This window comes from Girardinichthys multiradiatus, chromosome 10 (assembly GCF_021462225.1).
Source record: "Girardinichthys multiradiatus isolate DD_20200921_A chromosome 10, DD_fGirMul_XY1, whole genome shotgun sequence".
Classification (NCBI taxonomy): Eukaryota; Metazoa; Chordata; class Actinopteri; order Cyprinodontiformes; family Goodeidae; genus Girardinichthys; species Girardinichthys multiradiatus.
Genome location: NC_061803.1, coordinates 1,397,710 through 1,419,245, shown reverse-complemented (window position 1 = coordinate 1,419,245; position 21,536 = coordinate 1,397,710). Strand labels below are relative to the sequence as shown.

At 41.5% G+C, this 21,536-nt stretch overlaps 1 protein-coding gene across 1 annotated transcript in view; it reads right to left on the bottom strand.

Moving 5' to 3' along the window:
* Positions 1-21,536, bottom strand: part of shisa9a (shisa family member 9a) — a 75,122-nt gene that overhangs the window by 7,585 nt on the left and 46,001 nt on the right. Inside the window, exon 3 of the mRNA XM_047376200.1 lies at positions 6,322-6,546. Within this exon, the coding sequence (XP_047232156.1) occupies positions 6,322-6,546 (225 nt within the window). The remainder of the gene's footprint in view (positions 1-6,321; positions 6,547-21,536) is intronic.

The window sequence follows — 21,536 nt, the reverse complement described above, 5'->3', positions numbered from 1 at the left end:
CTGTAAATCATTAGACTGAGGAATCAATTTTGTTGTGAAAAGTGTCTGAGAACATTTTAAGCAGCCAGTAGATCCACAAAAAGCCACACCAAACACAATTTGTTGGTGTAGGCATCTTCTCGCTCAGTAAGCGTGTGTGTGTGTGTGTGTGTGTATTTAGCCTCTGAGAGTCAGCTTTAAAGCCTGATATTTATTCCTTCCTCTGTCAGTTAGTGTCACCAAGCTACAGTCCCTCTTATCTCTGCAAAATGTGACCTTTTTCCCGGTCCGATCCTCACTCACAGCCGACTCATTACTCTTTAGCTCCCCATTGCCTCCCTGTCCTTGAAGATAAAGTTAACACACTCAGTGAGTTTGCTTTGCTGCTGTAACTATGAATCTAGTTTATCACTCTGTGAGCGAATGAGTGGGACTACAGCGGAGCCTGGCCATGGCTGAGGACTGGGGGAGGGTTGGGGGCTGGGGGTTGCAGCATTTCACCCTACGAGTCGCTGCCAGACCACCTCCTGGGTTCAAACTTGCTCAGGCGACAGGTAAATCAATCTGGAGGTAGTCAGCTCGACGGTGCAAATATCCAACAGGGTACGTGAAAAGAAACATAAAACACCGCTGCTTCGCTGTGTGGGAAAGGCAGCAACCCACAGAGACAAACACCATGTATCAGGAAGAGAAAACACCTGTGCTCCTCTGAAGCCCATCAGTGCCAGTGTCAGAAACACTTTATGAGGGTTAGACTTGGTGTAAATCTGCTTTTTCTCAGCTTGTCAGGATGTGTGAAGCTGGAGTTGAGCATGGCTTAAATTTAAAGATCAGTTTAATCACAAGTTTGCTTCACTGTTTTCAAAGGTTGTTTTTAAAGTTAGTCCATTCAGCTTAAATCTGAGCATTTATTGCTTTCAGGCAGGTTCTGTTCAATAAGAAATTCAGTGAAAGGTAAAAATGTCAAGAAGTTGTGCTTTCAGCACCTTTTCCATAATTACAGGAGATTTACTTTACCTGCCGTCAATGAAAACTGAAACAGTTTGAATGTATAGCAGAAATGACTGTGGTGAGAACATTTCTACATAACACAGGGGCCATAACTGGTCATTTGTTATTGCAGAAGAACAAGTAGTAAATCCAAGAGACCATTAGCTGGTTTGGTGCCTTGGCGTCAGTTAGAATCCAATAAAGTGACCTTATATAAATGTCCAGGGGGACAGAAGAGTTGGACGCTGACTAACAGATGTGAGGCTTATCAGGCCGTTGGGAAAGCAGTGGGAGGCAATTAAAGAGTGTGGGGGCTGAGGAAGTGTTGGTGCTGATCTCAGGCCCGGTTTCACAACTAATCGGGTCAATGGGCAGTGAAAACACAAGTCTGTGCTGCAGACAGAGGATACACTCCTCCCAGCTGTTACTCACATGCAGCGTTTTGCAAGTTATGATATTTTCTTACATTATGTCACGTTACACCCGGGTTGTACTGGAATCCATTCAGGCTCTCAGAGTAAAGAGGAAGGATGATTATGGGCCAGTTCACAGTTATGCACTGCTCGATAAAATGCCAATAACATACATGAAGGTTTGCTGTAAGGTGACAGCGTGGCAGTGTCAGCATGGACAGCCAGTGTTTCAGTCTGGGGTATCTCAACCTTCTGATCATTATCCTGGTGCCTCTTTGAGTCACACTTATGGAAGAGACATCCGTCAGTCCTGTCCGAGCCTGAAGGACACATCTTCCTCCAATTAACAAAATGGATATGAGCAGCAATAGGAGCAGATCACAATTAGCCCTCAAATGATTCTTTGCTGAGGAATATGGAGCATGGTGCATTAGGGTGGAAAAGCAGATGGTTGTCAAGGGGCGAAAAGGGGAGGCCAATGACTGGAAGGGACCATGAAAGTATCAAAACGAGAAGGGAAGTGAGGAAGAGGAGGGTACGTAGAGGGGAAGGAAGCAGAGAGCAAAACAAGTCCAGACATTAAAGGTTAGGAAACCAAGAAGAAATGAACAAGACAGTTGGGATTAAGTGGTGAATGAAAGGTGAAGACCATTGTAGACATGAAAAAGCATAGATGAAGAAGTTGGTTCAAAAGAAGCCTGAACAATATTGGCAGATTTGACTTTCACATCACTGCCTGAACCCATCTTGATGTTCAAAAGTTCTACATATAAAAGTATTGTCTTTTTGTAGAAGAGCCACATCAAGGGTGAAGCATCTTTCTTCCCATTAACATGAAATAATGAAACCGTCAAATGATGTGGCGACATTTTCAGACGGGTTAGATTGATTTTCTGGCCTACAGGCAGTCGCTGCCCCCCCTTCAGCTAAGACGCTCTCTCATTTTCTGACTGCTTGAGTAGATACGGCTGTACACAAGACAGCTTGAGGAACACTAAGTTTGTCTGCTGCATTTTTGTTCGTCTCCTTCGTGGCAGTTTGTCTTCAGCTTCGAGGAAATTTAGTTTCTCACGGCGAGAAAACAACTCTCCTTTTTGATCCCCATCATTGTTTCAGAGTGTACACAGCAGCATCAGCCTGAGGCGTGCACCACAGCAGACAGGTTACTGCGATGCAAAATGTCAGGTGCAAAGTCCTCTTGTTGGAACTTATTTCTCCAATTATTGGATGCAAGACTTTGACTAGACACTAATGACTGATACTACACATACAACCTCTCATAAAACAGCCATCCTCTTGACCTTTACCACTATTTGTCACAATTCAACAATAATTGTGAAGTGGAAGAAACATTTTTTATGGTTTCCAAATATTTCTTTCTTTGAAAATCTGAAAAGTGTGGCATGCATTTGTACTTAGGCCCCTTTACTGTGATACCCTTAAATAAAATCCAGTGCAATCATTTATTAATTAGCAAACAGAGTAGTTTAAAGCAGGATTAGGTTCTATAACAGCATCCCAAGCTTTGAACATCTCCCAGAGCTCTGCTCAACCCATCATCTGAATATGGAGAGAGGATGGACCACCTGCACACCTACCAATAATTTTTATTAAACCATATTATTGTGTTAGAATAGCCTAGTCAAAGTTCAGACCCAAATCCAACTGGGGATTTGTGGCAAGATTTCAAAATCTATGTTTACAGGTGATCTTCATCCCATTTCAGCAAGTTTAAACAAGTCTATAAAAAATGGACCAAACTTCAGCCAATAGATGTTTTAAACTTGTAGAGACACACCACACACGGCCTGCAGCTGGACTCGCAGCTAAAGATGGTTCGTCAAAGTAGTGACTCAGGGGGATCAAATACAAATGCAAGCAACACTTTCAGATGCTTTGGTAAAAATGTTGACAAGTATACATCACTTTGTTTCACCATTTCTGGTGGTTCTTCACCACATTCTGATGAAAACATGGAACCAAAGGGTAAAATTTGAGACCTAAGATCTTCTCACTCTTTAATTTTTGACAAACGGCTGTTATGTTTGAATTATTATACCCTTTGAGATTACTGCACACAGATGGCGCCGCAGATGGTCGCCTCGGCGTGTTGGTGCGCCCCCCAAGGCTGTGTTCTCTCTCCTCTGCTCTTCTCCCTGTACACCAACAGCTGCACCTCCAGTCACCAGTCTGTCAAGCTTCTGAAGTTTGCGGATGACACCACCCTGATCGGACTCATCTCTGATGGTGATGAGTCTGCGTACAGATGGGAGGTGGACCATCTGTTGGACTGGTGCAGCCAGAACAACCTTGAGCTCAACGCTCTAAAGACAGTGGAGATGGTTGTGAACTTCAGGCAGAACCCAGCACCACCTGCCCCCATCACCCTCTGTGACTCCACAATTGACACTGTGGAATCTTTCCGCTTCCTGGGAACCATCATCTCCCAGGATCTCAAGTGGGAGCCAAACATCAGCTCCCTCATCAAGAAAGCCCAGCAGAGGATGTTCTTCCTGCGGCAGCTGAAGAAATTCAACCTGCCAAAGACTATGATGGTGCACTTCTACACAGCCATCATTGAGTCCATCCTCACCTCCTCCATCACCATCTGGTACACCGCTGCTACAGCCAAGGATAAGGGCAGGCTGCAGCGTGTCATTCGGTCTGCTGAGAAGGTGATTGGCTGCAGTCTACTGTCGCTCCAGGAACTGTACACCTCCAGGACCCTGAAGCGGGCAGGGAAGATTCTGGCTGATCCCTCCCACCCCGGTCACAGACTCTTTGAGACTCTCCCCTCTGGCAGGAGGCTGCGGTCCATCCGGACCAAAACCTCACGCCACAAGAACAGTTTTTTCCCATCTGCCACCAGCCTGGTTAACAAAGCCCGGAAACCACCCTGACACTCTCCCTTTCACCCACACCCCCCCTTTTTTTGCTGACAGGACACCTGTAACCTGTAACTCTATGAGTTACATTAACGCTCAGCTTGGACTCCTGCTTTACTTGCACAATGATCACCTGCCCTGTTGTATTGCTCTTGCATCTTATACTGCTCTATATTTACTCTCACTCACTTAAAACTGTGCACATATATTTATATTATATTGTAGATATGTTTATACTGTTTCATTTGTATTGTATTGCACCGACTACGCCAAAACAAATTCCTTGTATGTCCAAAAACGTACTTGGCAATAAAGCTTTTCTGATTCTGATTCTGATTCTGATTCTGATTCTTTTACTCCTTTATCATAAACCTCTACTTTCCCTAATGACAGATATTTTATTCATTTCCGAAACTTCTTTTCCCGGAGCAGCATCCATCTGTTGGGCTCATGTGTGACGAGATGAAAGGAAGCAGGAGCCTCACATCAGAGAGGGAGGTTTTCCCATCGAGAACCATTCAGCTTTTCATTTTTACTCAAACTCTTGTGGTCGCTCTGCACTCTGATCTGTTGAAGCTTCTGTTAGTGGAGAAAAGTAGCATGTCTGCCTCTCCCATGATGATTGTTATTCTTCTTCTCCTTGTTCAATACAGGTGTGAAATGTTGAGTTAAATGAGAATAACTTTGTCGTTTGATCTTCAAAGTAGGTATTTTACAGAACACTTTTAATGCAATGGAAAAACTATACAGAGAGAATCTGCTGTCTTCATTCATCTGATCTTTAGGGAATTATAAAACTCTGCTCCTCTCCAGCATTTAGTTTCATCTTAATTAGATTATTAATGAGAATCTTTGTTAACCTAAGCTCAGGTCTCAGCTGCTCACAGTTTCAGAAGCGCTGCAGCTTTCAAACTTCTTTTACTAACATGGCAGCCCCACACCATATTCCTCCCTCCTCCACACTTTACTTGTGACACAGTGCAGTCAGGGAAGTGCTGTTCTGGGAACTGTCAAAGCCAGATTCTTCCTTTGGATTGCCAGACAGAGAGACATGACTCGTCACTCCAGAGAACATGTCTCCACTGCTCTAGACTCCCTTGGTGCTGTGCTTTACACCACTGCATCTGATGCAATGCATTGCAGTTGGTGACGTAAGGCTTGGATGCAGCTTCCCGGCCATGGAAATCCATATCATGAAACTGTGCAATGTTCCTGAGCTAATCTGAAGGCCACATGGAGTTTGGAGGACTGTAGTTGCAGAACGTTGGTTGACCTCTGCACCCTGCACCTTAACACTGTGATTTTATGTGGCTCCACATTTCCTGGCTGAGTTACTATCTTTCCCATGAAATATCATGACTGCTTATTGCACATTGTGATCAAATTCCCAGTTAAAAACAACATTCTCTCTTCACTGGTTTGTCGTATAAAGTGAAGCTTCTAAATAGCATCTTCTTTCTCTTCAAGCGGAGATCTGGATGGAGATAATATGCGGCACGCTGGACTGAATAGCAAATCAACTGAAGGCAGGTTACCTGTCGAGCAGAAAAAAGCAGACAAACACAAACTGAAAAATGTATGTCAGTCTCCAATTATGCAGGTTATGAAAAAGCAATGGCACCACCAAATAAACCAATGAGAAATGTGGGAGAAATTCAAATCTCCTGCACTGGCAGCTACCTCATCAACACTGGCAGCATGCACTGAGCAGTCTGATAGCTCAACAAGCAGTTTGTGTCTTACAGCGCGTCCAGGCTTGTGGTGCAATCAATTACACCTGTCAGGTCAACCTGCCAGACTCCGACAGGAGAGTCACATCCCTGCTTCAAACATCTACAAGAACTATTGGCTGCCTTTGTGTTCAGGTCACACAACCTTCAATAAAGTGCACTGAAAGGAAAAAACAATCAATAAAAGCCTAATTATGATGTTGTCCAATCTCTTTACAACAATAAATAGTCCTTTCTGCTCATATTGAGCCACAACAACGTCTCCTGTTCTCTTTAATCTGCTGATGGAGAGAAGTAGTGATGATTAGAGAAGGTACCACTCACCTACTGCCTTCAGGGAGGCATACTTGTTCACATCCATGTTTTGTTGTTGTTGTTGTTGTTGTTGTTGTTGTTGTTGTTGTTGCTGCTGCTGCTGCTGCTGCTGATGATGCTGCTGCTGCTGCTGCTGATGCTCATAGACTTGAGCCAGCTGGCTGAGGGCAGGGTAAGGGTGCTGCTGGCCAATGCTGGAGCCCGGCCCCACATTGTTGTTAATCTGGCCACCTTCTGTGGACAAGGACACAGGATAGGACAAGGTTACCATCACGCTTAAAGCTTCACTGTTATGGGCCAGCGGGTAAACGGTTTGGAAAAGGACAGTTTGACCAGGAACAAAACAGGGATGGCTCCCAGCATCACTTACATAAGCTACTCCTGAATGAGCCTGGCTTCAGAAATTCTGCTCATGCTCCTCGGTTCTCATGTGCATAAAGTCATGGACTCATGCCATCATTCTCCATCTGCAGCTTATTGTATATTATTCTACCATAAAACACATCTGGAAACAGCCAGAAGGATGGGATATGTTACAGGAGATATTAGCAATCATTTTAGAATGTAAATCTATGTATTTCAGCTAGTTTCAAATACTTTAATGTCCTCCAGCCAAAACATTTAACTTATTGTAAAAACTTGATCAATGTTGCAGCTTATTAATAAAAACTGGATTAAAAACCGCTGAAGATGAAATCTGTAGTTTTAAACTACATTTTAAAAGGAAGAAGATTTATGGCCGTTAATATTCACTGAAAGATTAATTGTGGAAAATCTGAAAGTTTACTAAAGCTAATAGATAAACATTTACATAATGCAATGCAATGATTAATCGTTAATTAATTAATGATGTCCACCTACTATAAATGATGAACAGAATAAAATAAAATAAAATGAAGCAAATCAAATAAACTAAAAGGAAAAACAACAAATTGTAAATCATAAACTGCTTTCTGACTGAGCATTGGAATGAAATGGGAACACTACATCCGCAAATAAAGCTGCTAAAAGTATCAGTTTAAATCTTAGATGTTATGAGAAAGGCTTTTATGATACTTTAACCTGGAAAGGAACTCAGGGTTCTGGAAAACCACTTAGAGGTCTGACAAACTGGGTCAGAAAATCAATAAACCAGTAAACGACAGGGCCTTCTGTGGATCAGAAGAGACTGTTTGCAAAGACTTCACACAAAATTAGACAATCTTAGCAGAAAGTAGCCAATGCAAAACTAAACATTGACTGCCACGGCTGCAAAGACCGGCAGGACCTGGTGACTCGATTTGGGTCCACTTCTTAATTGAGACTTAAATGCTGTGATATCACCCAATCAGGAGTGGATGTTTAGGTAATATGAAAGTTATTTGACGTCATATAGCCAATGAGCTGAGAGGAGTCTGAGATTAGCCAATTAGAACGTTCTCCCTCTGATGTCAGCGAGCTCCACAGATGGAAGATTTTACCCACAAGCTTTCACCTGCTAAGGTTTGCTTCTTAAAACATTATTTCACTGAATAAAAGCAAATTTCATATCCAGAATTCAACCTTATTATCATTTAATTAGTATTTTTAATTAAGATTATTTTTCTTAAAAGGAAGTGAAGACAGAAAAGCTGCAGATGGTGTTCATTTAAACTAAACAACTGATTGAAGTGTCAGAAAAACCTCCATTTGCTCCTTTTGAAATAATTAAGACATGTATTACAGCTGGTGGAGATGAAAGTTCAAAGGTCTTTCACGTTATACACACATGTATTTGCTAAAGTCTTTATCTAATGAGAGTGAAGACCGTCTTGTGAGACTAGAAATGTTTCTACCTCAGTTTAACATTATTACCATATTATCTCAACATAACAATGAAAACGTATTTGTTCAAAAAATTACTATTACAAAAGAACTAAACTAATGAAATAATAATAATAAATTATAAATAATCAGTTCTTTCTTTATAAAATTGTGTGTTGATCATTTGTTTTGAATGGAAGAACAAAAAGAAAATGTGTAAAAGATCATAATCCCAGAAATAACAGCCATACTGAATCGTTTCACTCTATTTCTGTCTGGAAATCCACTTTATGGAGGTTTTACTGAAGCTTCTAAGAGAAATCTGTCACATCTCCGTCTGTGGCTTCAGACCATTGTTCTTTCATTTGGTTCAGCTTGTATGTCCTAAAATAATGTATTCTTTCTCCTATCAGTCCTGCTGCTAATATTATGAAAGCCAAAAATCTCCTTTTACAGAATCTTCTGTCTACTTAAAAAAAATGTCTTGGTATTCTTTGAAATTAATGATTACAGTGCTTGCAAAACTATTCACATCCTTTACACATTTTCCCATTTAGGTACATTACAACCATAAAGTTGGACTTATCTGAAATCAGTTGTGTGTGATGGACCAACACAAGCAGCATCATGAAGACCAAGGAACCCAGCACACAAGTCAGGGCGAACGTTGTGGAGAAGTTTAAAGCAGAGTTATGATCCATCATCTGAAAACAGCCTGAAGATAGCACTGAAACCTAAATCCAAACTGGCAGGCTGGGCAAGGAGGAGCAGCAAAGAGGCCCGTGGAAACTCCAGAGGAGCTGCAGATCTCTGCAGCTCAGGTAGGACAATCTTCCCTCCACATATCTTACCTTTATGGAAGAGTGACAACAAGAAAGTGATTTTTTGAAGGAGAGCCAGACGCCACAGTTGTAGGAGACACAGCAAACATGCCATGAGAAGGTGATCTGGTCACATGAGACCAAAATCAAACTTTTTGGTCTACGTACTGAACACTAGGGGTGTGGAAACTAACACTGTACCAATACGTTATCCCCATGGTGGTGGCATCATGATGCTGTAAAAAACCTTTAAATATTTGCTAATTTCTAAAACCTATTACATCACATCCATGATTCTCTCACAAAACACACTAATGGAGCCAATGCTTGTGTGATTATACCTTAATTTAATAAGCAGAAGACATTTTTAAACAGCAAAGTAGGTCTGTAGATGCTGGTGGCAGAGGGACATGTTGTACCTTCAGCGGCATCAAAGTTGCAACCCCTGAGTACTCAGGTATTCACATTACAGCTACAGTGATCTCACTTTATTCTTACTGTACATTAATAAATGCAGTGCTAAAATCAGGATGCCCTCAGCGCCTCTTGTTGAAAGAGCTTCATGTTTAAAACTTTTTACAATGGGGAGAACAAGTATTTGATATGTGCAATGTTGCTGCATTTGATCTGCTGATTTTGCAGGTTTTTCCACTTCCAAAGCATGTCAAAGTTTTTTATCAAAGGTTCTCTTCAACTGTGAGTGATGGAATCTGAAACAAAAATCCTGAAAATCACATTGTGTGATTTTTAAGTAATTAATTATCATTTTACCATAACCATTATCAGTATTTGATCCCCTACCAACCAGTAAGAATCCCAGCTCTCTCAGGCCTGTTGTTTCTTCTTCAAGACGTCCTCCTGGTCTCCACTCATTACCTGGATTAACTGCACCTGTTTGAACGCATTACCTGTATAAAAGACACCTGTCCTCACACTCAATCAAACACACTCCAACCTCTCCACCATGGCCAACACCAGATAGCTGTGTGAGGACATCAGGGATAGTAGACCTGCACAAGGCTGGGATGGACTACAGGAAAATAGCCAAGCAGCTTGGTGAGAAGGCAACAACTGTTGGAGCAATGATAAGAAGAAGTTTAAGATTATGGAGAATCTCCCTCGGTCTGGGGCTCCATGCAAGATCTCAACTGGTGGGGCATCATTGATCATGAGGAAGGTGAGGGATCAGCCCAGAACTACACAGCAGGACCTAGTCAATGACCTGAAGAGAGCTGGAACAACAGTCTCAAAGAAGAACATCAGTAACACACTACACCACCATGGATTAAAATCCTGCAGCGCTGCAAGGTCCTCCTGCTCAAGCCAGCGCATGTCCAGGCCTGTCTGAAGTTTGCCAAGGACCATCTGGGTGATCCAGAGGAGGAATGGGAGAAGGTCCTGAGGTCAGATGAGACAAAAATAAAGCTTTTTGGTTTAAACTCCACTCGTCGTGTTTGGAGGAAGAAGAAGGATGAGGACAACCCCAAGAACGCCATCCCTACCATGAAGCATGGAGGTGGAAACATCATTCTGTAGAGATGCTTTTCTGTATAGGGGACAGGACGACTGCACCGTACTGAGGGAGGATGGCTGGAGCCATGTATCAGGAGATCTTAGCCAACAACCTCTTTCCCTCAGTAAGGGCATTGAAGATGGGTCGTGGCTGGGTCTTCCAGCATGACAACGACCCGAAGCACACAACCAGGGGAAAGTATCCCAAGGTCCAGGAGTGGCCTAGCCAGTCTCCAGACCTGAACCCAATCAAAAATATTTGGAGGGAGCTGAAAGTCCGTATTGCCCAGCGACGGCCCCGAAACCTGAAGGATCTTGAGAAGATCTATATGGAGGACTGGTCCAAAACCCCTGCTGCAGTGAGTGCAAACCTCGTCAAGAATTGCAGGAAACATCTGACATCTGGAATTGGAAACAAAGGTTTCGGTACCAAACATTAAGTTTATTTTTCTGATGTATCAAATACTGATGTCATGCAATAAAATGCAAATTAATACTTCAAAATTACACAATATGATTTTCTGGATTTTTGTTTTAGATTTTGTCGCTCACAGTAGAAGAGAACCTATACTGGGAAAACCTGCAAGACCAGCAGTTTATCAAATACAAAGCACTTAATGCACTGAATGCATCTTCCTCCAGGCCACGTTTGGCCCAGTTGAGCAATATGTTTGCAGAAATGCCAACAGACTAGTCCATGTTTCCTCACAGCCAAACAGCAACAGGACCAAAAATCCAGCACTTAAAGAAACAGATGCTTTAGTAAAACTCAGTGCTCCAAAACTCCAATGCTTCTTTTCTTAGCTTCTTATTTTACCATTAATCTTATACTGCCTTTAACAACCAAACAACTGAACAAATGTAAATCATGTGCGGAGAAAAACGGATGACTTCTCCAAACTTCTCCAATGCAGACATTCTAGTTGGGAGTTCACAAAAAGGTAAAGTTCAGTTTTTCTGAAGTGGGGTAGTGCAGAGTAGAAATAAGTTGTCAGTATCTGAGCTGCTGTAGGACCAGTAGGAGGACATAACTGAAACAGGAAACAGTAAAATCCAAATTGCATTGATGCCCAAGCCAGTTCTTACAGTGAAGAACTACCTCCATCATCCAATCCAGATTAGGAACTGGAACCACTTCGGAATAATGCTGAGTCATCTCAGTTTGGAGAATCTGGCAGAAATATTCATGAGATTTAAACTTTTAGTTAAGATACGTTTCAGCTCTGAGTTCTAGGATTTGTACCCCCAGAACCTCCAGTTACAGATGAACAGCTATAACACTCCAACACCACTTTTAAGGTTCCTGAAACCCTTCAAACTGAGAGCACTCTGACTGCTATCTACTAAAGGTAAGACGTGCACTACTCAAACATACTCCACACAATCCCCAAACACTCATAGCGACATAAACACTCCCATATGAGAAGCGGTGAACATGTTTTACAGCTGATGGAACGATGTGTGTGTGTGTGTGTGTGTGTGTGTGTGTGTGTGTGTGTGTGTGTGTGTGTGTGTGTGTGTGTGTGTGTGTGTGTGTGTGTGTGTGTAATGAGGCACTCAGACCACTGTAAGCCTTTTGCCAGTGGGTTATGATGTAGGAAGAAACAGATGTCTTACATTGATCCTAATATACTAATGTAGTGGTTTCATAACCGGCTAATAAAGTCTTCTAATTAAATGAAAGATAATTACATTTAAGAAGATGTGTGGTGGCGTAACCGATGGAAGAATGGTGTTGTAGAGCTGCATGGTCTAAAAACGTGCTGTTCTGAACAGATAACTGCAATTTCCTGTTTCTGAATGCAAAGTTTTTCTCATTCATTGAATACCTTCTGCTGAAAGCTCTGATGATGCCACCAGACAGAGACAGAACGATGGAGAAACAGAGTATGGAGAGAAATGCTACAAAGACACTTTGGTCCATTTTCCAAGCAACACTGATCTGCTGTTACTTAAAATGTGCAAAAAGGTAAAATGTTAAGAATATTTTTGTAAGGCACAGTACAGTGATGTGAAAAGTATTCACATCCCTACAGATTTCTTATGTATTTGCTATCTGCGCCTGAACTTATGGCCACAAACTTGTTGGCCGGATTCTAATGGATTTTCTGCTAGAGAGCAGAATTAATGGTTCCAGGTCCAGAAACAACAAAACTGCCCCAGAGCATCACACTACCACCCCCATGTTTGACTGTAGGTATGATGGGTTTATTAGCGTTGAGTTAGTTTTAGACCAGATGTATCTGGATGCACACAAAGACCTAAAGGTCCACTTTTGCAGTTAAAATAAATGTGAGGTGGGCCTTTGTGTTCTTTTGGGTCAGCAGTGGTTCTGGCCTTGGAACTCTCCCATGGAGGCCATTTTTGCCCAGTCTCTCTTTTTTTATTGTTGAATCAACACATCTGACCTTAACTGAGTCAGTGATGCCTGCAGAGCTTTAGATGTTGTACTGGGTTCTTCTGTGACCTCCTAGATGAGTCGATGATGAACTAACTTTGGAAGGTCAGCCTCTCCTGGGAAGGTTCTCCACTGTTCCATGTTTCCTCCATGTGTGGATGATGATTTTCTCTGTGGTTCTCTGGAGACCTAAAGCCTTTGAGATAGTCAGAGACTTTGTTTCTCATCTGTTCTTGGAGTTCTTTAGATTGGCCTACTTCATGCTTCCAGACAGGTTCTGTTTCAGTAATTGGTTTAATCAGACCTGGGCATAGCTTGTGGAGTTGAACCAAACAATCAGGATTGCGTTTATATTTTTACATACATCCAGGTGGGTTTGGATCGATTTTATCCTCGATAAGTGAAATAATAAATAAAAATAAAATAATAAAACAGCGTTTTGTGTTTAATTAGGTTATCTTTGTCTGATATGAAAATAGTTTGATGATCTGAAACAGATGAAACCCTTACAGAGCCACACACTCACTGCATTTGCATCATCTCCTCCTTGCTTAACATCAGCTCCTCCCTGAAAGGTGCTCACGCTGCAGCCTTTTGGGGCTCACAGCAAACAGAGATGAGGGTGTTGTGCAGAAGAAGATCCATTTCCTTCAGCAAATTGTCTGTTTTATCTTAGCGGTGCGCTGAGGAGCTGAGAGGTGCACTCGAGCCGCCTTATAAACCTGCACAGCTCAAATGGCAAGACATAGGCATGTTGTGTCTGTGATAATTAAACAATTAGCACCAGCTCAAATCACACAAAAACATCCACTATGACTGACGGGAGAAAAGAGAAAAGAGATTGAAAGCAACTGAAAAAAGCTTTGAGAGAATGACAAAAAAACTGCTAATTCAGTGCCAGTAAAATGAAATGAATTATTTTATAAGCCCTGAATCACAAATGCATCTATTGATGGTTCATACTGGTGTGGGAGCACAGGTCACTGAAAGCTATGTGGACTTTAGCAAACTGAGACAAGCTGAAGGAGACAAAAGACGGAAGAAATGTAGCCAATGGCTTTATGTCATTATGATGCTGCAGCTTCACTCTCATAAATCTAGTAGGAATTCAATCTAGTCTTGATAGCAGCCGTTCCTCTGCTGTCTTGTTTCACAAAGTAAGAGAAAAATGGGCCAATGTGAGGCCACCCGTTTTCTCATTTCATAATGAGCTTTTTTCTGGTTTAGGAGGACGTTATCCCGGCCCCCCCCTTTCTAAGGGCACTGTGCCATGGACTGACTCACAGACAAAACAACAAATGATGAAGACATGAAGAAGATTCCACCTGATGCTTGTGTTTTATGTTATTTACTTTGTCAACCCGCCTCGATGCATGAGCTGAATGTTGGTTAGTGTTAGATTAACAGGGATATCAAAGAAACTGCCACTTACATAACAAGGGGTGAGTAGTATGCAAAGCTCTTTATATTACAGTCTATTTAGATGATGTGATGTAGCCTGCATAAGCTGGGAGGAATCCACGTTAATTGGTCAGCCCAGTCTGTTCCCAGTTGTTAGATTTACTATGTTTGACACAGAAAAGTAAAGAACATTGTTATGTTCAATTCTGTGTTACATTTGATTTATCTGAATGGCACATTCTGTTCATATTTATATGATGATCTGGCCTACAGAGGGTACATATGGTATAAATAATTGACACTGATCACATTAAGCAGATACAGTAACTGTTTCTGATTGGACAGTGAGCATGAGCTGGTTACCAGTTTAAAAACATTTTAGTCACATTTTTCTACGGTTTAACGTCTGTTTTTGAGATTCCAGTTTGTGCTTGAGTGGTCTCTGGCTGTGTGCACCATAGAGTAGCTAAGCACTTCCCTCTCCCCCACCTGTTGCTGCACATTGCCTGTTAAATGGCTGAAAGAAGACAAAGTCGACTGGGAACATTGAAACAGAAAACATCTTAGTTCCTAAAAACAGGGAGTCGTGCTGAGGGAACACCCTGCAGTCTTACTAAGGTAGCGCAGCTAAGATGTGAGCAGCATCTGTTAACCAGTTGAAAGTTTTCCAGTAAATATCCTGAAACCATAATTGTAATTCTACCATAAAGTTGACTGAATCCGAATCATGGTACTGGTACTAAGTCCATTATAAAATGTGACCTTTGCCATCTCTGTTTTAAGGAGCAAGACAAGTTTGAAAGGATTAATTCAACAAGAAGTCCTAAAATAAAGATGAGGATTCATATCGGAAGCCGTAGCTTTGCTCATGGACTTAAAGCTGCTGGTGGTTTTATTCAAAAACTACTTTTGAATTTGAAGGGAAATATTACCATATTATGTTTCAGCATATAACTCGTGCTGCTTATTATCAGTTTCCCTTCATTGGGTATACATGAGAATAATAGAGCAAGCAGCCTCTGTCTGTTAATCACACTGGCTTCCTGTTTAAGCTTCCTGCACAGCTCCAGTTCAGCTGTTTCAATGCAAAAACGCACCTCAGTCATGTTTGCCAGAAAAGAATGATCATCTTTTCAGAATTACAAAAATCACTTTAAGTCTGACGATAACAAGAGTGACAAAAATGAGGAAAGATGAATCTGAGCCTCCTTGCCTAATGCAATTTGGAGAAAATGAATAAGGAAAAATAAGATGCAAATGCTTATTTCTCGATGTCAGGCGGCTGCAGGATCCCTGAGTTACAGGATTTATGAAAAATATCCCACTCCAGGTGAAACAAACTGGTTGTCCAGGTGAATCATCTGAGTTTGAACCCATCCACCTAGATGACTGACAGCTGTCAGCTGGAGGTCTGTTAGCATGTGGAAAGGGATGCAGTGGGAGTGTGCCGATGCAGTCATGATGCCCAGCTGAGCAGAACCAAGAACAAACTGATCCTCTGATTTCAGCATTGCTCGGTTCCACAGACAGCCTGACTTATCTTACTGCTACTATAATATTTCCTCAGGATTACAATAAGCAAAAAAATATACAAGAATATTAATTTCAGAAAGAAAGTTGTGGTGTTACAGGTGTTGGATTAGAAGATGATCTCTGGATGCATGAAGTTCCTAAAGTACTAAAACTTTGCTCTGTCGTTAAGTCCTGAACCATGTCTCTGTTTACTTACACGCACATCTACAAAATTAGATGATTTATTTCACACATAGCGATTTTCCCCAAAGCTGCATATGGAAGAACTCTCGTTGCTCTGTAGCATCTGAAGTGGCCCATTCAGAAGCTATTTAAAATACTCATTGTTGAGCGTGGATGTAATCCTGTACAAGGATGTTCAGTAATCCTGTAAAAGGGCTTTCACTCTAACAATGCAAGGGGGATCACAGGATTCCCCTGATTTATTTCAATCAGAGTGTATTGGTGCAGCAGGGTGCAGAGCTGGTGGGATCCCATCACAGGATGGTCCAGTTACTGTGGTGTTTAATGTGGAAACAAAAGTCCACATTCTTTGATGCTCTGCATGGAAGAATCTAAATTTGCTCACTAAATCACATGTAAAAACAGATTCTAAAACCATGATGGCAGACAGTGAAAACACCACAGTACTGTATCATGGCATAAACACAAACATTTTCAGCAAAAAGTATTACACAATCTAATTTATCTCTTTTAAAACAGAAAACCTGCGATTATTTTGTAAAATTATCTAAAATGTTGCCATAGCCATAGTACTGTTATCCATCACAATTATCTATAGTGTAACAGTAATATAAGGAGCTGCTTTACAAGCTGAAATACCTGCTCAGGTTACCAGCCTGCAGTCTGCTGCTGTCAACTGTAGCTTTAAACAGTGCTACCTTAATAAAATGATGGGTTTGCTCTTTTAGATTTGACTGTTCTTGTTTTTCGCGACCAGAAAACTTTTCCAAACAGCTTAAATTCATGTAAGCAGGGAAAAGGGTCGGAGCCTACTTTTAGACCAGCAGTTCACAGCAACATGTGGGGGAGGGCCATCATTACTCAATGCTGCATACATTCGGAGAAAACTCATTTTGCCATCTCATTACCAACCAGGGTTGTCAAAAAGTATAGTTTCAAAACTGAAAGCAAGTTCAGTAACACTGTTTCCATGGTTTAAAGTCCAATTAATGAGCTGCTAAAAAAGAGCAGGAGTGACCAGAGTTAGATGCCGGTTAGCTTGCTGAAGAGAGGCTACTGCACTTTTTGCTCACGACAAAATCAGCTGTTTGGGAAATATTTTTGTAACAAGACTGCAGTTTTATTAAGCTAAAGAAGCACCATCTATAACTCTTATTAACGTAATGAGGTTTTAAATAGCAAGCTATGGATGGAATATGTGTTCAGCAGCAGACGGCAGGCTAGCTACCCAAGTAGAAATCCTGACTAACTGCTCAGCTAATATCAGTTTGTTAGTTTGAAGAACAGAAAGGTGCAATATCAACCAGTAAATGAATCCTCATTTCTAAAGAGCTTTTCCTGTCATGCAGAAAAAATGGAGCATGAAGTGTTTTACAGAAACCGAGGAAAATCAAAGGATAAAAAACAACTGTGAAAAAGCAAAATACTCCAAGCTGCCCTCAGGAAGACTGATCCACAGTCATGGGCAATAGTAACTAAAGATAACTAAAGTAAATACTAATTATCACTTTATTTTATATTTTTTTGATTTTTGTCTGTGTGTAAAAAACAAAATGACAATAAAAATGGTAACAGGAAACATTTGTCTAACTTATTTTAGCAGCAGAATGAATAATTGTTTCTTTTCTGTTTTAGATAAAAACAATTACATCGTGTTGAACTGCTTTTTTGGTTATTACCACCCTACAGTGATATTATTACTTAAATGTCACACTGTTAGAATCTCATATCAACACATGACTAATTGCAACTACAGTTTCTTCCTCAATTTAATTGGGTCAGAATGAGCACACACTGCTGAATCCATCAGTAGAGCAGGTAAAAATCTAAATATGCAGCTGTAGGGCCTCCACGTTACATCTGAGTGACATTCTGCAGGTCTGCCTTTGTGGGATTTTATTTTTTACTGGACCTCTATGGGTCTGATAAGATGAAATCCCAACTTACAATATAAAACATTCTGGTTTTCTGCTCTCACAACACAATCTCTTTGCAGCAGTCTTTCTGTAAATTTGCTTAAGGTTGAATCATTGCGAGTTTATTCAGTTATCTGGGGCAGGAAACAGAACATACATTTAGAAATGTGACAGAGAACTACTTGCTGCACTTGGTTTGAGTTTTATGCCAGAGTGTGAACCTTGGTTTTAGTGCTGCAGGGTATGTTTACATGAATTTACAGTGTGTGGAGCATGAATGCTGGGATTACATTAAGTGTGACTGCACTGATGAGACAGCATGTAGATGATGAGCTTATGACCACCAGGTAACAGACAGTACAGTCAGCAATGCCTGGCATGAGAGTGCACCAGGGGAGGCGTGCAGCACCTAAACCACAGACAGATTTCAAAGCTTCCAGGATGAAGCTAGGAGGCAAGAGAGGAACCTGTGCTTTCTTCCTGCACAGACCAGAATACTCAGTAATCTGCCACATACTGTGGGCACAGCTGGGAGAAACTCTGCAAGACAAAACAAAGAAGCAGCAACGTAAAGACAAACCCAAATATGAAAAGAGTACATGTACTGCATGTGGGGGTGCTCCTATCTCCGGCTTGGCTTGACTCCATTGCCACTGGCTGTACAGTATAATTTCACCGCATGTTTGATTCGGCTCTGAAAAATTGCAAGCAGCTGACTCATCTATTATTCCCTGTTTCTCCTCATTCTGCAAGCGGATAAACCCTTCTTCTCTTTCTGGGCTGCAGCAATGCTTCATCTTCTCTCCATCTCTCGTCATGGCAACAGCGTTCTCTCGTGTAGTATTTGCTCGGCAGCACACGGCGAGTTCGCATTGTCCCGCAGTCACCGGCGCCCACATATTAACAGGCAGGCTGGCTGTACTGTACTGAAAATGTCATTGTTATGCAACCTATGTTAAGCTGCCTGCTGGTCTTTTGGTCTGTCTGTTTGGCTCGGTTCTTCACGTGTCTGCTCGCCTCCTCTTGATCCAGCCAAAGTTCACCTCCAAGCAGCTCTGTCAGGTATCCTCAACAAGAAAGTAAAAGGCACCAGTGTTTCATTCAGAGACCTGCTCTGCTTTGGTAAAAAAGGCATTTTATATGAGTCATCTTTGTGTAAAAGAACACTGGAATAAAGATTGACACAAAACTCTGCTGACAATGAAACACAGAGAAGAGTGTAAAAAAATGAAACATGAGCAGCAAACAAATGCTGCTTGTGTTGTTTTATGAAATCGAGGCTGACAAAACATTTCTGCTTGATGTTAGCAGTGAAAACAGTATAGTGACTAAAGAAGCTGCAGCATCTTTCCAGACATCCTTAGAGATTGCTAATGAGCTAATTATTGAATTATCAGAAGTCATTCACATTGCCTCGTGTTTGTGTGGGAGAGTGTGGGGTCCTCTCTGCCTGTTTAGTCACACTGGAAATGGTAAGCAGGTTAGGTGTGAGCCTGGGTGACACGCCTTTATTTGCCCTTCTGTCTGTTTACTGCACATAAGAAGCTGCATCTGTCTTGACCTCATCCCTTCAGCTCATATCTTTCCCCTACAGCACGGAGGAATGGGAGCATCACAGAGCCAGCAGAGGCCTCGCAATGTGGCCGCTGAACTCCTAGGAATTTTGCTGGTAGAAGGGTGTAAAATCCCTTTTAGGTTGTGGATGGTGCAGTTTTGGGTAACAAGTTGCATGTGTCTGAGCTGTGTGGACGATGAGCACTGGGGAGGGACATCGAAAAATGCTTGTGAAAGACGGTATAAATAAGTACTGGTAGAATGAGAGAAAGACACAAGAAAACAAGAACCAGTCTGAAAAAATGTTGTTCATACCAATTTAAAGTCCTTTAAAAAGATGCCAGTGAAAGTACAGGGATGACCAGAGTTAGCCCCTCCTTCACCTGTTGCTGCTTACATAAAATACAAATTTGATTGGAAAATACGTTTGGTTGCAGAAAATACAACACAGTCATTGGTTGGAAACTAAAGGATCTACAGCTATCCTCCTAACTGGTACAGCTGACAAGCAGAATGTCTGTCAATCAGCCGACTGTGGACCCTACCTGAGCAGATAGCCTGACTAAATAACCAACTAATATCAGCTTGTTATGTGCTATTGTATAAAGAGGAGAACAACAAAGATGGTTTATTACCTGCAAAAAAAGTCAGATTTACACACTCACCCACACCCCTGCACACACACTCCTAAGAGCAGTTTATAGAGTTCAATTAACAACATCAACTAGAACAGTGATACGCACTAATGTTTTCACAAGAGCCATATTGGCAGACCAAGGTCAAGAGGAGACCCACTCTTACGGCAATTTGCCAAGTCACTGACATGAATAGACCGTCTTACATAAATACTGGCTACCCCACAATAAAAACAGCACAGTCAATACATTTTCAATTATAGTTTAATTGAAAATGAATCCCAACATGTTCCATTAAGATCGAAACAGAACACACTTTAATTATTAAAGTGTATTTATTTACCTTAATACAAGGAAGAGCGGAAGCTAACATGCATGTCCTTAACCTTCTTAACGTTGTATTTGTAGCTTGTTGTTGCGATTATAGTGAGGCATTCAAGGTGAGCATTGGTCAGTTTGTTTCTTCTTGATAATGTTCATGGTTGAAAATGTTGACTCATGTGTATGTGCTCACAAAGAAGGACATCGCCTTCTGTGCAAGTGGTTTTAAGGTGGGAAAATCTTCTTCAGAAACCAAGCTCCAGAAGTGGCCAACACCTGCTCTGAGTTCAGCTTGGAGAATGTCATTGCAGGTCAGTAATTTCACTTTCAAGAGAAGCTGTGTGATGGTTGGAGCAAGAGAAGATACATCCACATGAAAGTGATTTTCAATTAAATTAAAAATTCCCTTATGTTGATTCACATCACTGAATCTGGATTCACTCCCCACTTAACTCCTTCAAAACTTCAACAAAACCACTGTAGCTGAAGTGCTGCTGCAGAGTAGGATCAGTTGTGTTTTTTTCTTTCAGTCTTGGGAAGTGAGTGAGGTCTTTGTCAGGTATCCACAAAGCAGTTATTTTGTTCTGGAATGCCCCGATTGCTCTCATCATGTCACTTGGCAGCTTGTCTCTTCCTTGGAGCTGCAGGTTGAGAGAGTTCAGGTGACTGGTAATATCTGTTAGAAAGGCCAGCTGTATGATCCAATGTGGGTCTTTTAACTCAGGCTGGTGTTTCCCTTTACTGTCCAAGAAGGTGGAAATTTCAGGAAGGAGGCTGAGAAACCGCTGAAGCACCTTTCCACGAGACGGCCACCGTACTTCTCTGTGCATCACTAAATCGCTGTACTCTGTGTTATAGTCTTCTATTAACTGTTGGAACTGCCTGTGGTTTCGTGCTCTTGAAACAACATAGTTTACCACAGGCACAACAGTTTGCATTACATTTTCAAAGTCATTATTTCTGAGCTTTGATACAAGGACCTGTTGATGGATAATACAATGAAGACTGAGGAATTTAGGCATGTCATCTCTTTTATTCATGAGGCCAACAAGATCCTTTTCTTTGCCTCACCTGCTTGGGGCACCATCAGTACAAACACTTGAAAGATTGGACCAGCTGAGATGATTTTGTTGAAAAGAAATCAAGAATGCATTCAGAACATCTTCAC